General features: G+C 42.4%; 2 protein-coding genes across 6 annotated transcripts; one reads left to right on the top strand and one right to left on the bottom strand.

Moving 5' to 3' along the window:
• The first annotated feature begins 1,435 nt into the window (after positions 1 to 1,435).
• Positions 1,436 to 15,877, top strand: LOC148382553 (retinol dehydrogenase 13-like). 5 transcript variants are annotated; one of them, XM_088360137.1, is made up of 11 exons: positions 1,436 to 1,509; positions 5,911 to 5,957; positions 7,336 to 7,537; positions 8,766 to 8,911; positions 12,150 to 12,407; positions 14,227 to 14,345; positions 14,456 to 14,611; positions 14,683 to 14,787; positions 14,881 to 15,093; positions 15,198 to 15,299; positions 15,440 to 15,877. In XM_088360137.1, exons 5-11 carry the CDS (start codon positions 12,388 to 12,390, stop codon positions 15,745 to 15,747), a joined length of 1,023 nt encoding a protein of 340 aa, XP_088216263.1. In that variant the 5' UTR covers positions 1,436 to 1,509; positions 5,911 to 5,957; positions 7,336 to 7,537; positions 8,766 to 8,911; positions 12,150 to 12,387; the 3' UTR covers positions 15,748 to 15,877. The 5 variants fall into 5 exon arrangements, with proteins under 5 accessions (XP_088216263.1, XP_088216262.1, XP_088216260.1 ...); XM_088360136.1 differs by having other exon boundaries at positions 7,637 to 8,911; XM_088360134.1 differs by having other exon boundaries at positions 7,336 to 8,667.
• Positions 5,333 to 12,474, bottom strand: sbk1 (SH3 domain binding kinase 1). The gene is made up of 4 exons (XM_088360132.1): positions 11,914 to 12,474; positions 8,634 to 8,887; positions 8,356 to 8,558; positions 5,333 to 8,095 (listed from the first exon to the last, which is right to left on the bottom strand). Exons 1-4 carry the CDS (start codon positions 11,946 to 11,948, stop codon positions 7,271 to 7,273), a joined length of 1,317 nt encoding a protein of 438 aa, XP_088216258.1. The 5' UTR covers positions 11,949 to 12,474; the 3' UTR covers positions 5,333 to 7,270.
• Positions 15,878 to 16,382: the final 505 nt, after the last annotated feature.

Raw genomic sequence — 16,382 nt, 5'->3', positions numbered from 1 at the left:
AGTGAAAAGTCCGAGCTCAGCAAAAATGTGTCATCTTTTAATGTGTCACTTGTTTGAGACTTGACAGTACAGCGCAGTGAGTCATGTCCTGAGTTGTGTTGACTAGAAGCACAGTAATGTGATGGCCTTCATGTCTTTCCTTTGGAACATTCCCCTTCAAAATAGCTTCCATTGAATTGTTGTCTCTCCATCCAAATCCTTTTGGCCTTCATTCAATCCTCCTCGCTCAGTTGTGACCTGGAAAAGACATCAAGCGTTTCTCATCATCACTGGCCTTTTGAATGATCCCTTTTATGTCGAGTATAAATACACAATGCTTAATCCCGTCCCAAAAAACATTTCATGTTGTTGCTTCCAAAAGCTTCCCTGGAGATCCTGCAGCTAATTTTTCACCTCATTAGCCTGGACAGACATTAAAAGTGGGCCACTGTGATGACAAAGACAGAATTAAACAAAGGTTTGATAAGAAAGGCTTGGTCTGATTTCTCTCCCTACCACCACTCTGTCTCACAGCGAGAGAGGAGGCTTTATTTTTTTTCTTTCTTTTCCTTTCCTCATCAGCATTCTGCATGCACTCACGTGCGCTCACCATAGTGATGTGTGTGATGAAAAAAGACAAGCGAGGAGAGCCCCCTTTGTGTCACGCTGAACCCCCCGCCACCCACTACCAAGGTCAATAAAAAGCTGAGAAACAAACAGAGATTATTCTGTATATCGTTAATGTGATGCATTTAATAATCCGGGGAAATAATCTCAAACCAGTGAGGGAGGTCCGCAAAATTGTCCCCCCCCCCTCCTCGGGGTTGCAAAGATTGCAGTCTTGTTTGATTCTCAGTTGCTATGGCAACCGGCACGGTGGCACCACACCTGACCTACATATGGGCTGTATGTAGACACACCAACCATCTGTTAGCATCTTCATACGGAGGCTCTGAGGGAATGTGAGTGAAAGGACGCTGGATGACTCGAGAAAACAAACAAGACGAGACGGCGGGTCATTTTGTTGACGTCAAGTAACCAGTGGCTCATCCAAAACAATCTTCTCCGCTCATTGATTGGGCCCGTAGCAGGTCAATTTCCCGTATGGCATTCTGGGTAATAAATCTCATTCCAGTCGACGCACAGAGGCTCAAGGGAGAATTCTGGCCCACTTTTTTTTTTTTTTTTTTACACCTAGACATATTTATCAGGAAAAAATTGGTGGAAAGTGGGCCAAAAAGTAGCACTGAGTCCTAATTCTCCATTCTTCTACTTTGCTTTGTAGCAAACTAAAATAATCCTAAATCCATCTACGGTTCTGGGTTTATAATTGGTGGATTTTTTTTATCCAGTTTCTTCACATTTATTTGGAATGTAATTCCTTTAATGACTACTAGATGGCGCCACACTTTTGTTTGACACAAAATTTGGGTAAAGAAGAATGAAAACAGGAAGTATTTCTGATCACATGATTTTTTTTACAAAACAGCATGTCAATCCTACTTTTTAAACCTACAGAAATCACCACTTGTAAGTTCCCTTTATATTATACATCTTTGGGTAATGACATTGTTTATATTATATATGATCATTTTATGTCTTCAAAAACACATAAGAGCTCTAAAAATCTGCCAGGTGTATAAATAGATTTTTTTTTTAATATATATTGGTGGATTACTTACTGTGTTAATGGAATCCCTATAACATTACATGAGGGAAATTCAAGTGAGAAAAAAAAGCGTACCTTGAGGTATTCTGGCGAAAATGGGCTTGTCACTTGCACTTATGTTAAAGCAGCACAGCACCTGCAGCAAAAAATCAGCCCTTTATTTCACAGAGACTTGCTCACATTTAACGCTGCCCAGGGCCAATATGCAAACTAAAAACAAAAGCATGTGTGTGTGTATCATGCATTTTCAACACTTTTTATCTCTTAGCATTTAGCATAAAAAAAAAAAAAGCCTTTGGTCACACTGCCACAAGTGATCTCCACCTTGAATATCTTGAATTAATAAACTGCCCGCTGTGCCCTTTTAAATTCAATTGTGTCCCTCGAGCTCTCCTGCATGAGTGCAACCTTTTCTCGAGGGTTCATTAAAATTTCAACATAGTTCACACGCAGGAAATTATGTAAGATCACACAGTGAAAATATTTTGTTCCCAACTGTGGTGAAAGTGAATGCAAGTCTTGACAAAAGTGCTTTGGTTATCTTTTAATTTTAGGTTAAGGGGGTCTGAGGAAGGAAGGAAGGAAGAAATGTAGGAAAGGAGCTTTCAGGATGCAAGTTTGAATTGAGATGTTATGTCATATACGTTTGTATTCCCATCCCATATGTCCCAATAATATTTATAGTAACTTATCTTCGCCAAAACTGCAGAACGGCGCCAAGGACAGATGGCAGCTTTTTAGTAAATGACGTGGCATGAAATGTAAAATTGACAGAAAATATTGTTGAATATAGTTTAGGCCATAAAAGATTCAAATTTGAGGAAAAATAGCTGCTATTTTAAACCCACGTTTGTCCCACTTTCTTTAGTTTACATTCCCCCCTTGGGATGCTTATTAAGTGCTGCTGACGTATTGCCACGGAAAGAATGACGCAGATGTGTTCAGAGGAGGAGGGGGGGATTGGGGGGGTCGTCCTCAGGGTGGAGAGAAGGTGCAGTGAGGGTGTGATGGGGGGGCGAGAAATGAAAAGAGACAAAATGGGAAATGTGTGCAGAGGGGAGAGAGTGAGACAGACGACGAGGGGGAGGGAATGTGTGCAGTGACAGATTGATGAATGAATGTTTGCGCAAATGGCAATTTACTACATCAAATGACTGCTTCAAATTGAAGCCATGAAGACGAATCCCAAAAATGAACAGAAAAAAAAAGGCCCCTCAGGTTTTCTACAAAGCGTGCAAGTTTCGATTTGGACCAACAAGGGTCAGCCCGACAAGCCCGAGCACTTAGAAAACAATTAAAATTTAAAGGGCCTTTTTTTTCCCCCTAACCCTCCCTTGCATTTTAATTTCATGGCAATGGTTTGAGGAAGCGCTTATATAACGTGACAAAATTTAATCAAGCTCAGAGTGTGTTGTGTAACAAACACACACGCAAGCACGCCAGAACCTGAAAACATGGAACATGCAGTATTGTGATTGGAGGTCAGGTGGAGGTCATCGCGGATCTGATGGAGTGATTGAGCAAATCATTTTGTAGATTAAATTCTCATTTCTGAAGATAAATGAAAAATTTCGGAACAACAAAAGTTATTTACTTTAGTGTTGTGTTTCACTTTTTCCACAAACTCTCCATTTTGATCACCTCAACTTTTAAATCCTCTTCTTGCAAATGGCTTTGTGCACTCTTGACTTGTTGCCAAGCAGAGATTTGTCTGTGTCACCTTGGCCTTTTTTTTAAATTTTCATTAATATTATTAATTCAACTGTGCTTTCTTCCCCTTGCAATTTATATTAATAGAAAATAATCAACCAGGCAGTGGTGCAGTTGAATCTACTCCCCCCCCGACCACCCACCCTTCACCATGTGATATCTTTTACGAGCTCTCAGTAGGACTCCCGCTTGCTTCATTAAAAGCCGCATCTCGTTTCCGAGCGTGCCGATGAATTGAATTGACGACGGAACACGGAAATTCAAAAGAAACACTTTCAACTGCATGGAATATGTTTACATTAACAACTCAATGAAACCCTGCAGTGTGTGTTGTCACAGCCCCCCTCTTCTCCACACACACACACAAACACTCTCTAACAATATCTGACCTTAGCACACGGAGTTGACAACATCACAATCTCACAGGAAGCTTCACCTCATTACATTTTCTGCAGCTGTGACTCACTCAGGTGTTAGTTAACTTGCGGCATGGTGAGTTGTTTCACATTTATTCCAGGCACTATGCTTCTTTTTTTAGAATTGAGTTCGTTACAGTGTCATTTCACGTTGTTTTTTATTATCATAGATGAAATTGTCACCTTAGAGACATCTTAATTGAGAGTGGGAGGGCTGCGCCGTTGTGGGAGTGGCCACGGTTCAATTTAATCTTAGCCAATCAAAGCTGCTCGTTTCATTCCCTTTAAAGTCTCCTCTAATTATATGTGTCAGTTTTTTCATAATAGTCAAGCCAAAGTAAGAAATATTGACTTGTATAATTACACAGACTTGTCAAACTTGACATGAATCACTTTTAGCCGCCGTGTGACTGTCGCAGCCGCATAGCTTTAAGCTCACCTTAGTGTCGCCCCAACTCATTAGCGCATAATTGAAACGAAATGATCGTGAGCTCGACGCGAGCACCATTCCCCGGGGTTCTTTGCGATTTTACACGCCGGTAATGACAAGCCCGCAAAGCTATTGGTGAACACAACTCGGAGATGTTTACTGCACAGGCGAGGAGAGGAAATAGCTTGGGGGGGGGGGGTGATCCATAATGTTGCATTGCAGCATGATGAATTCATCCTGCCTTCCAAGCTCAGGCGGGTTCCTTAAGGAAATAAATCCAATCAAAAGATAACGTAACAACATTTCTTTAAAAAATCGACTGTGTAAACAAATTTTTTGTCACACACTTAAAGTTGATTCTGAAGATGCGGTGTTGTTTGCGATACTCCGTTGCTATGGCAACCCCATCCGATCACATAGTCTGAGAGTGTAAAAAAATAAAGGAAGTTGCACCATTAGATGTTATCAAACAAACACTTCCTGCATGATTCTAGCATTCTAAAGCCATTTGTCTCACTCTGGCCCCTCCCTTCTCCTTTTTCTCCTGCCAGACATTCATTTCCCTCTCTGGTCCCTTAGCTCACGTCTCCAGCTGTGATCTGACACGGATTCTCCCGATGTAGATCAGACGGAGTGGAAAGAAGCGTCCCTTGAAACCATTGGCTGAGGTCACTATCTGGATATCTGAAGATGTTGTGCACAAATAAAAAAAGATAATTGCAATCGAGGAGAGTAGAGAAAGGAAGCTTTGTCTTCTCAACACGTGTCACGGATGACCTTTCCTTTCTCCGGCTGTCGGAACTGATTAGCTTGCATCAGACATATTCCGCGAATCTCTGTCAAAACTCATAAACAATTCTAGCCGAGGTCTGCACAATAAGACGAGACGAGTGCTCGTTTTCAGCCGTATTGAGAAGAAGAAAAAAAATTATACTGGGTTTGTGTTGAAGGGGGAGTAGATAACCTCTTATCTGCAGGCAAGTTAATTGAACTCGGAGAAAAGGAGGAGATCATATGAAAGAAAGTCTGGGCGCCAAAGCATCAGGAAATCGTCTGTGATTTCAAACGACCTTAGCGGGTGTCCTTCGTTGATGAGGTCAGAATTTGAAAAATAAAAAACTTTCAGGACCAGTGGCGCATCATTTTATTTTATTTCAACATATATTAACATCATTATTTTTAGTAAAGACACAGAGTATTTACAAGATTATATAACGACTTTCGGTGGCCCCTCCCAAAAATTTGGTTTTGCTTATTGCAATGTGGCTGATCGAGCAGGCTGTGGAAAATTATCTAATTTTACAGAAGGAGTCTAAAATAATTTTTTATGACATACAAAGAATCTTTTTCAGCAGGAATTAAATGCACTTCCGCTAGGTGGCAGTAGATACAATTAACCTTTGCATTCAATGGTAACTGGCGGTCATGAGTCTTCTCAATCGGATTTGACGACCTTTGACCTCTGTTTTAACAGTCAATTTGAATTTTATCCTCAAATGGGAATGACTAATTCCTCCACTCCAGACAGAAGTATCAAATTGAAGGTGGTGTCTATTTCTGGCGCTATTTATACGCCCTCTGACCAAATCCATATGTGGTGCACCCAAGTGAAAGTTAGTGCTTGGGGGAAATTAACGTGGCAATAGAAAAGGTTATTGCCGCTATTGAGGGGCACGGACTGATTTTATTATTTATTTTTTCCCTAGGTGGGTCATCTCATCGAGAGGAGGTGGGGATGACTCATCTATCTGAGGTAAAACGGTGAAACTTTTACAACTTGGGATTATTAGTTTAGCATTAGTGCCGTTTTGACACTGACGGACAAAAAAAAATCTCTTTACAATTTACATTTATTATTAGATTTATTCCATGTGCTCGGTCGTTATCGTATTTTTGTAATAAATGTTTAAATTGGAATGAGACTGTTTTATCTTTATCTCTACCACGCCGCTCCGCCGAATTAAACCGAGCAATTGTTCCGAAACGTCTGAGCTTGTCTGCAAACTTGTTTAATTTGGGCTCAATTAGACTCCAGAAGGACAGAAGCCTCGACGACAGCGGCGGTGAGGCACTGTCGCTATGGCAACAGTGCTGATGGGCTGTCAGCGTGAAAACATAGGAGGGGGGGTGATAAAAACAACACCAAACATGAGAGGGTCATCTGCTCATGGAACAACAATAGATGACACGGAGGGCACCTGCTCGGATAACAAATATCTGGGATCCGCTTGGGAGGGGGCGAGAGGGTCGTTTTAAATCAGCGGAGGGTATTGGCAGCGTTTTTCCACATTTTATCTTACAGCCCTATTCTAAAATAGAATAAATCATTTTTTATCTCTAGCCAGTCACTGTACTGTACATTCCGTCCTATCGAGTTGCTACATACAATGCGTTAGTTAACCTGACAGTGACCGAATCCCCTGATTTTTTTCGAAAAATGAGTACAGCTACATAGATGAACTACCTGATATCACGAAGTACTCAAATCTATCTACAATATGGAGTGAGATTGTTCACCTTTTAAAAACATTTTGTGCTTTAGTGTCGGAAACTCACGCATACAACACATCCGAGCGCTAACACGAGTAGAAAAGGAAAAAAAAAAAAATACGAAACATATTCTCTCCCTTTTGTTATTGTTCGCACCTCTTCGCTCATAAAATGTTCCTGTAAATGGAATGGATGACTAATGCGACGGGAAGTGATCCACTCCAGTGTCCTGAGGTGACGCGCGTCACTGCGACACAAGAAAAAAAAAAAACGTGTCATACACACTGCTACATGGACGTCCATCTTAAGTGTGCTAACGTAGCCGATGATGAAGTCAAATGCTGCTTAAGAATCGCTGAAGTGGACTCGGAAGGTGTGAGAAACCCTGCTGTAGTGACAAGTCATGGAGAAGTCAGTGTCTTACTACGATCATTAGCACCGCCAGCAGCGTGAATAATGCTAGCCGTCACCATCTGGACGTTCTTCGTTCCTCCATCCTGGTCGTACAAGTATTGCACCTTTGCCCCGGAGTCAGCTTTAGTTCCTTGACTGACCCAATCAAATTTTGGAATGTGGTTACACGCAGATTTCAATGGCAGTGGCCATTACCATCTGGCTTTTGTTCTTGTCTCGTCCTGAAGGCTGTTGCTGTCCAGCCTCCTCTCTGGAGTCAGAAAGGACGCTCCGCTTGAGGGGTGTTGGGCGGAGGCAGGAGGTTCCTGGAGGCGTGGAAGGCTCAGGGTGTCTGTGGGAGGCTCGTGAGGAGGAGGAAGAAGTGGATGAAGATGAAGTGCAGTTGCCAGTGCACACCCCCGAGCTGGACCGTTCGCCTCTTTTGGCACGGTAGGACGCTCTACGCCTGAGCTCGCTCACCAGCTCGTATTTGACGAAGCAAAAGACGTCCTTGACCCCGCAACGTTTTTCCGGCTCGGCGGCGAGAAGCCTTTGGAACATTCGCAGGGCGTCATCGGTGAATCGGCGCCACTGAGACGGATACGTTCCCACGGGGCATCCGGCTTTCTGCCAACGTCGAAACTCCTCGTAGAAGGCGTCGCTTAGCAGCGCCGCCTCCCAGGGGAAGTTACCTGTCAGCATGCAGAAGACCAGAACTCCAAAAGCCCACACGTCCAGACTGGTAGCCACCAGGAAGCCCTCGGTGCGGCCGGCCCGGCACACCTCCGGAGCCGTGTAGGGGATGGTGCCGCTCACCCTTTTCACCCGACAGCCCACCCGGCGAGTCATGCCAAAGTCGGCTAGCTTGATGCGGCGACACTCGCGGTCGAACAGAAGCACGTTTTCCGGCTTGACGTCCCTGTGGACCAAACTTTTGCTGTGCATGAAATCCAGAGCCAGACCGAGTTGTTGCATGCAGCGTTTGACCATTTCTTCTGGAAGACCCACCTGGGAGGAAGACAAAAACACTGAGTTGTTCAAAGCAAAACACAGTTCAGGGAGAACACTGATTTTCTCCAATAAGATCTCCAGTCTCGCAATTTTAATGAGGAAGACAAGCCAAGTAGTTCTAAAGCAAAGTCGGAGCTGCCGACAAAAGGCTCCGGCTCTCAGGAGAGCTTGTTAAAAGCGCTCTGTCTAGAACATGAGTGGAGCAGCTCTCTCGGACTCAAGATGATGATTGTTGGAGACAAGCGTGATGGCTCTACCTGTGGGGGAATGATGTCGAAAAGGTCCCCGGCGGGAGCGTATTCTTGTCCAAATACGTAGCTGTCTTCCGTCTCAAAAAGCACGTCCAGAACTTTGATGATGAACGGGCTGGAGCTAAGAGAGCCCGTAAGACTGTACTCCCGGAGAAAACTCTTGAGCTTGGTTTTATTTTTGGTAACAAATTTGAGTGCCATTTTAGTGCCTGGAAAAAAAAAAAAACATGATCTTTAAATATTTTGTCGAATTGCTCAACTTGTATTTTGATTCAGGAACTCACCTTGGGTTCTGTGGGCCACCAGATCCACTTTACCGTACGTGCCCTTCCCCAGCTCACGAATCTGCTCAAATTGTTTGGCTACATCGGCAGCAGACAGCGAAGTAATGGCCAAGGCTTGCATGTCCTCCACAGGTACCCCGACTCCACCGGGGGCCATTTTGGATGTAGGGGAGCCCCCGCCCCCGCTGCCGCCACCCACCCGTCCCGGCCCGGTCGGAGAAAGCGACAGGCTGGCCTTGACGCTGTGCGGCAGACTGATGGAAAGGACAAAAATGGAGGTCAGTGTGATTTTTTCAGTTTCGTCTCATGATTGAACTCCATTTTTTAAATGAGCGTTTTTAAAACTCGGATACGAATGTGCCCCAAGCGCAGAATATTTTTTTTTTTCCTGTCACCAAATAAAATTCCTCGCTGTACAGTTTAATAGGCTCTAGCTAATTGCTCTCAAGTATTTGCTGGCGCTTGTCCGCATGGTCTTCTTTTCATATATCCCAAAGGAAGACTAAATCAGAAGGGCTTTAACAGACTCTCATTAGCATGAAATCCATTTCAGATGAGGGAGGGGGGGAGTACATGCGTCGGACATCGCTTTGTAGCAACGAGAATGACTAGTCTGGCAGCACTTACTGGCGCACAGTGATGGGAAAATCAATAGGAGCAGGTAGAAGAGCCATCAAATGGAGACAAATGGCTGACAGTTTGGAGCTGTATTCCGGTAAAATATGCCACGTGCTGTCTGGGAAGCAAAACATCATCACCTGTTGCTTTTACATTTGGATTCATACGCATTGGTCTCTCTGTTAAATTAAATCTGGGGTGTAAATTGGAGAAAGGATGCATCGGTTTAAATTACCACGTAATCATCCATTCAATCACTAGAAGCAATTTTCATGATGGCTTGTTTTGCTGTTCCAAGCTAACAGATAAGCTTTTTTTTTCTCTAACCCACTTTCTCGCTAGAGCTTTGTTTGCTCCATTAGGCCCACCTGCACCGGCCAATATAAAGGCCGCAATTCATATTTTCATATTCTAAATTCTCCCAAAGCCTGTGTGGGTTTTCTCCCACACTCCAAAAGTAGAAGATTTAATTTTGTCTGTCCTGTTTAAATGCTAAACCAATAAAATCCAAGATGGGGAGCCCGATCAAGTCTTTTCGGACTCCCTGAAGGCAACTCGCTTTGGAGTGGGCGCAGTCGGCGAGTGTAGGCAACAGGATTCATAGCGTCTTATATAATCATCTCCTGGCTCAAATCAAGACGTGTGATCAGTGACGATACGTGTACATATGGAAGACGTTTCTATTTTCTGACATCTTTCTATTTTCTGCACCCGGGTTTATTTGCTTCCTGGACCGGAAGATGGCGAAGCCAAGAACAAGCGATGCAAATTGTGACATCATGGATGAACGAACAAATATGCAAGGAGTGTTTTACTTTAGAATAATATCCACAAACTGGAGTGTTGTGCTTTTCTGGCAAGATGATTATTTGGGAGGCTCAAAGTGTGACATAGAAGGGGGCCTTGTGTTCCCCCAGCAGCTGTGATTAGAAGCGGCGTAAGCCAGCTAAGCACCTGTTTGGATTATTTTGTTGATGTTATTCATTTATTTTTAAGCTAAAGCTTTTATTATTCATTTTATCTGCAATATCATGACAGATGCTATTCGTTAGCCTGTCTTTGGTGTTTTGTATTGTTTGTTAGCATTGTGCTAAACAAGCCAATTCAAAAACTATCCGTTTTTTTTTTTTTTTTTAAACACACTCACTTCCTGTCCTCTCTCCAGGCACAGTCTGTGGGTTATTAAATCCATTCCCACTCATTCTAAATAATCTGTAAACAATTTAAAGCTGCTCACGCGCTTCTTATACATGTTTGTTTCCCCTCGACAAATTCTCAATCCCCGCAACATCCGTGTAAAATACAAATCGCTTTATAACTCTATTTGAAAGCAAGTGCAGACAAAAAAAAAAAAATCTCTAATCCTAATTCCTGAAAAATCCAAAAGAGAACATAAATTGAGTGTAATCTGATTGCCCCCATTATATTTCACACAACAAGGATGTGTCCAAATATTTTTGAATAGGCCAGAAATGACATTTGAGATGTTAAAGAAGATACAAAATTGAGGGTATGATGAGGCAAGAACATCATCGTATCTAAAGTGGGCCAGGGGATCAGAGTCAGCAGCTTTACACTGTTTACCCTTTTTATAGCGCCGTCCTTGTCCCTCTTGTTTGTTCTTATAAACAAACAAGGGACTCAGGAAAAAAAAAATTGATTTTACCTCAGTTTCTCTCTGTGGTCTATCCTCAAGCAAATAAATTATATTAAAAGAAAAACTCGCATAATCTTTTTGAGTAGCACATGAGGAATTGGATGCTAGAGAATGCATGATTGAGGGGGAATCCAATGAGAGCGACGAGGGTCCCTCCCTTTGTGCTTCATGCTTTGATGGCTGGGGGTTGGGGCTAGCGTATGAGAGCTACTGAAATTGGGTCGGGGGGGGGCGTCTAATGAAGGAGCCATTTCACCATCCACATCAAGGCAAGTAATGAGATTTGGAATAATAATGCAAAATCACAAATGACCCCCCCCAACTGTCAACTATTTAACTAATTGCTTGCTGTATGTGCAAGCACTGAACAGACACAAAAGCGAGCAGCCCTCATTGGCACAAATAACGCTTATTCCAACCCTTTGTACACTCAAACCTCGCATGAGCTATTGATTGACAAGGCTTATAATGATATTATATTACACAGATGTTTCCTCCCAGATGGCGACGGCAGGTTGGCTGTTTCATTTCTTCGATGACACAGATGTTTGGAGACTTTGGAGGAAATGATATGCTCACTTGCACAATGTTGGACAAATATTCACATTTGTGCTAGTCTTGGATGATGAATAGGTGTTTTCTTTTTTTTTCCTACTATGTGAAACTATCTGTGGGAAAAGCTGCACAAGCTCAATAGTTCTTTTTTTTTTTTATCTAAAAGCTTTTCCTGCTCAGGTAATGAGGAGATGTAATGCGTTTAAGAATTTATGAAGCGGAATCATGTTCATTCTAAAAGTGTATGAGCACAAGAGAATTTGTCAAATCTGAGCTGATGTGTGTAAGAATTTTAGAAGCCTCAATTATTCATTTCCAACAGAGACATCGTTGCTTCTCTAACACAATGTTGGTCTCTGCTTTGGATCCATTTGCGCTTTATTATTAGCATACAATAGCAGCCGACTGCATATAAACAAAAATGAGTATTTAGACAATGCCCTCCCTCACCTGCTAGGGACTTGTCTCTCTCCATGGTCCTGCATTCTCTGCACAGCACTGATCCTCAAGAACCTTAAGCACACAGGTGAAATAAACCAAAAAAGAATAACACAAAAGAAAGAAAATCCTAAGAATTCTGTGCAGGTCCTTCAAAAAAAAAAAAAAGCTTTTGGATCACAGACAGACTTGATGAAAAGCGCAGATGTTCTTCTCCCTCAGTTGACTCTCATTCTGTTCCTTGAAAGGCTTTGAGATGACTTGTCCGGAGGCGGATGCTGCGATCGCATCATGCTGGGTGCTGAGGTGTGCGAGCTCCGATCATCGCTCCTCCGGCAGAAGGAGGGGGGGGGGCTGTTTATCTTTGGCTCCTCCAGTGATCCTGCATGACCCACTTCAATCCCAGTCATTCACAAAGACAGAGGAGACAGAAGGAGCTCGCACATCCGGGGTTGATGACTTCCGTTCCGTTCGTGTGTCTCGGGGATGAGGAAGACGGCCGTGAGGTTGGAATCTGGTTTGTGGCTCTGATGTTGCTCCTGTGCTGGTCCTCACTACTCTGCTTTTCTTCATTGTTCGCCCTCTGCACTGCTCACATGCTCAGGGTCCTAGTGCCTCCCTTAATTTAAACCACGACTCACTGAGAAATGCATTGTTTGCCATATTTGATATTTTTACAGAACACTGCCAAGGAAAAAAAAAAAGTCATCAACCATAGTGTCGACGCACTACTACGTCGGTTATTGTAGTGATTTGAGCTCTCGAAAAGGAGCAAGCTGCTCCACTCTTGCATAATTCAACAGCTTGAGCACTTCACGCCGTGGCTTTGCCAACTGTCCTTATTAGGCAATTAATTCACAGGACTTGCATGTCCCCTTAACTGTACATGATGAACAACAGCACTCCTGCCAGCACTGTTTAAGATGAGGCTAAGATGAACAGATGAGACAGCTTGGACATGACAGGAATGACCTGGAAGAGCCATTTTGATCATTAGTAGGTGGCTGGCTGCTTGCTGTGCCAAAGAAATCACACGGCATATGTCATAAAAAGTATTTCCTCACAATTTATGTTCTTATAAATTCATTCAGTGAGTGAATGAATGTGCATTCAGTGGAGAAGAGGATCACAACAGATGCATCTTCTGCATTGTAGAAAAATTGCTAAGACTATTCTTTGTGTGATCAGGGCTAGCACAGAAGCAGAGCTGCTATTAATCATAGGGAAGGTCAAGCATTCACGCTGGCAGCAGGGAATACCGAAGGTCAAGCACACCAAGGGGGATAAAACACCTTCAAACTATTAAAAGATGTAATAGAAACAGGCTGCTCTGCTCTGGCCACTCTTTCATCTACTTTTTGCCACACAGCGGGCTCATGGCCTAGTTTTCCGCGTTAGGTGTGTCGCTTCAAGTTTCCACCTGGCCTTGTTTCTTACTTGTTCCCAAATCTTCCTTCCTGAAATTGCTTCTTGTGTCCTCGTTGGCCTATAAACATCAGTGGCGCTACAAAATACAAGCTCAAGTTCTTTACTAAAAGATTCTTCAACAGCTTTTGGTTACGATGTTGCTATGGAAATAACTTGAGTAATGTCATTATCATTATCATTATCATTATTATTATTATTATCATTATTATGATTATTATTATCACTATCATTATTATTATTATTATTATTTTATTATTATTATTATCACTATCATTATTATTTTCATTATTATTATTATTATCATTATTACTATTATAAATATTATTATTTCATTATTATTTTTATCACTCATTATTGTTATTATTATTATTATTATAATAATTATTATTATTATAATTATTATAATTATTATAATTATTAATTACTTTCTGAAAGTGCCTTCCGGCAATCACACTACAATTCCCATGATGCCAGATAAGCCAATGACGTCATAAACAAGCGACCCATAACCTTGTGTTGTGTGCACTGCAGTATTAGCTGAACAAACTGCTCAAAACGTTTTATGTAGAATATATTTATCCACAATGAACAAATATGTGTTGCCAGTTTCTGTCTTTGGAACTGTTATTGGAGGTGCCGTCTTACTGAAGTGAGTAGCTCTTGAATGAGCACTGTTTACCTTCATACAGTACTCTGACTTACTGTATATGAATTATTTTCGATTTGTTCGTCATTCCAAGTCAAACACATTATAGTCCAGGAAAGACTAAACGTAATTGTATGGATTTTAATGCTATGCATGAATTTCATGTGCATTTCATTTAGGATTGTCTTAGATTCATGAAATATATGCTAGAAAAAGAACAATAAAATCTGGATTTAATTCTTTTTTTTCAGGAACCACGTGACTGGGGGTCGGTGTCCCAGCAAAGCCAAGCTAAATGGGAAGACGGTGATTATAACAGGGGCCAACACAGGGATCGGCAAAGAGACGGCACAGGAACTGGCCAAGAGAGGTCTAGAAACGTCACAATTAACGATTAGGAGCTTCAAAAATGTTCCTAAATGTTATAATGGCATATTGTTGAGTGTTTACTGGCTTTCCCTCACTTTTCTTTATGGTCAGGGGGCCGGATCATTATGGGATGTCGAGACATGGAGAAGTGCGAAGCGGCCGCAAAAGAAATCCGGGGCAACACCCTAAATCCTCATGTTTACGCCTGCCACCTTGATTTGGCCTCCATGAAATCCATACGGGAGTTTGCTGACAGAATCAAAGAAAGTCAGTTCGCACACATACAAAAAAAGTTAACAAAAAAAAAAAATATTCTTGAACATGATATTGTCTTACAGAGGAGCAGCGTGTGGATGTACTAATAAACAATGCGGGCGTCATGAGATGTCCCGCCTGGAAAACAGAGGACGGCTTTGACATGCAATTTGGAGTGAACCACTTAGGTAAGTTAAAAGTAGAAAATGGATGGAAATGAGACATGGTGACCAACTATTTTGAATCAAAGCCAATTAGAGTGATTCTTCTGTGCCATCCAGGCCACTTTTTATTGACCAATCTTCTGCTGGACCGGTTAAAAGAATCCGCCCCCAGCAGAGTGATCAACTTGTCCTCGCTTGCCCACCTCGTTGGAAAGATAGACTTTGAAGACCTGAACTGGGAAAGGAAAAAGTTTGACACGAAACAAGCGTACTGTCAGAGCAAGCTTGCCAACGTTCTCTTCACCAGAGAGCTGGCCAAGCGTTTACAAGGCAAGTTAAGCAGCATGTGGGAGGGAGTACTGCTTTTATTTTTGTGTATCGCTACTTTTAGTCCACCATGTTTTGTCAACAGTGTTCCTTGTTGTATGTGACAGGCACAGGAGTCACCGTAAATGCTGTGCACCCTGGCGTTGTTTCCACTGAGCTTGGCAGGCACACTGGGCTGCACCAATCCCAATTCTCCACCACGGTGCTCAGTGAGTACAGCAGAATTCTTAAATTCTTTTTTTTTAAATGGCTATAATACTGAAAATGATGAGGGGCTCAGTTTTGGATCGATTTACAATTCAAATCAGCATGATCCTAATACAACACTCGCCAATGTTTCCCCCCCCAGGTCCCCTTTTCTCCATGCTGGTGAAGAACCCCGAACTGGGGGCCCAGCCCAGCATCTTCTTGGCTGTGGCGGAAGAGCTAGAGGGGGTGACGGGACGCTACTACGACGTGTTGACGGAAAAGGAGCCAGCTCCCCAGGCCATGGATGAGGAGGCAGCTCGCAAGCTGTGGGAGATCAGCAGCAGGCTGGTGGGTCTGAAGGAGGATGACGGACAGTCCAGCAATCCTTGCCAGGCTGACCTGCCAGCACTAAGTCAACAGACACATGGACAGAACCCAGGACCAGTTGTTGGCACCGTGGGGTTGTAGCACGTCTGTTATATTACCTCAGCTCGGCAGCGATGTGGACCACAGCGGTGCCTTGAGGTACAAATTTACCACCTCCCCATTGAAATGAATGGAAATGCCATTAATCCATTCCAGCCCCCCCAAAAACACCCATGAACAATATTTTATTACTTATTTTAAAACCTACAGTAATAATAAATGAATGTGAAGAATTAAAGACTTTGCAGGTCATGATTTATTTTATGCTTTAATTCACTGAGCTCCGAACAAACAGAATACCATTGCTGACTAAGCTGCAGTAATATTAGTCCTTTCTAGCACAGGATAAAGAATATATGCATGTAAGTAATGGAGTTGCTGCAAAAACGAGCCCAGTTTGGTAATAACTTGTCTAGCAGCGTCACCTAGTGGTCATCAAGAAATTAATACATATCAATAGTTTCCCACTGTATTAAAGAGCAGTTTTCTAGCAGAACCTACACTGAAAATCTTATAGCTTATTAAAATAACTCATAATGACAAATCAACGATATTTTTTCAATGATTGATGTAATTATACTGCCGTTTATTCATCAAATATAATACAGTAAAGTAAAATATTAAATAAACACGTAAAATCGTTCAAAATGACATCACCCAATCTTATAGAAATTAAA

This window comes from Syngnathus floridae, chromosome 18 (genome assembly GCF_059516105.1).
Source record: "Syngnathus floridae isolate MCC-2025c chromosome 18, RoL_Sflo_1.0, whole genome shotgun sequence".
NCBI lineage: Eukaryota > Metazoa > Chordata > Actinopteri > Syngnathiformes > Syngnathidae > Syngnathus > Syngnathus floridae.
Note: the sequence above shows the minus strand (reverse complement) of the source record. Positions and strands in the feature narration are given on the sequence as shown.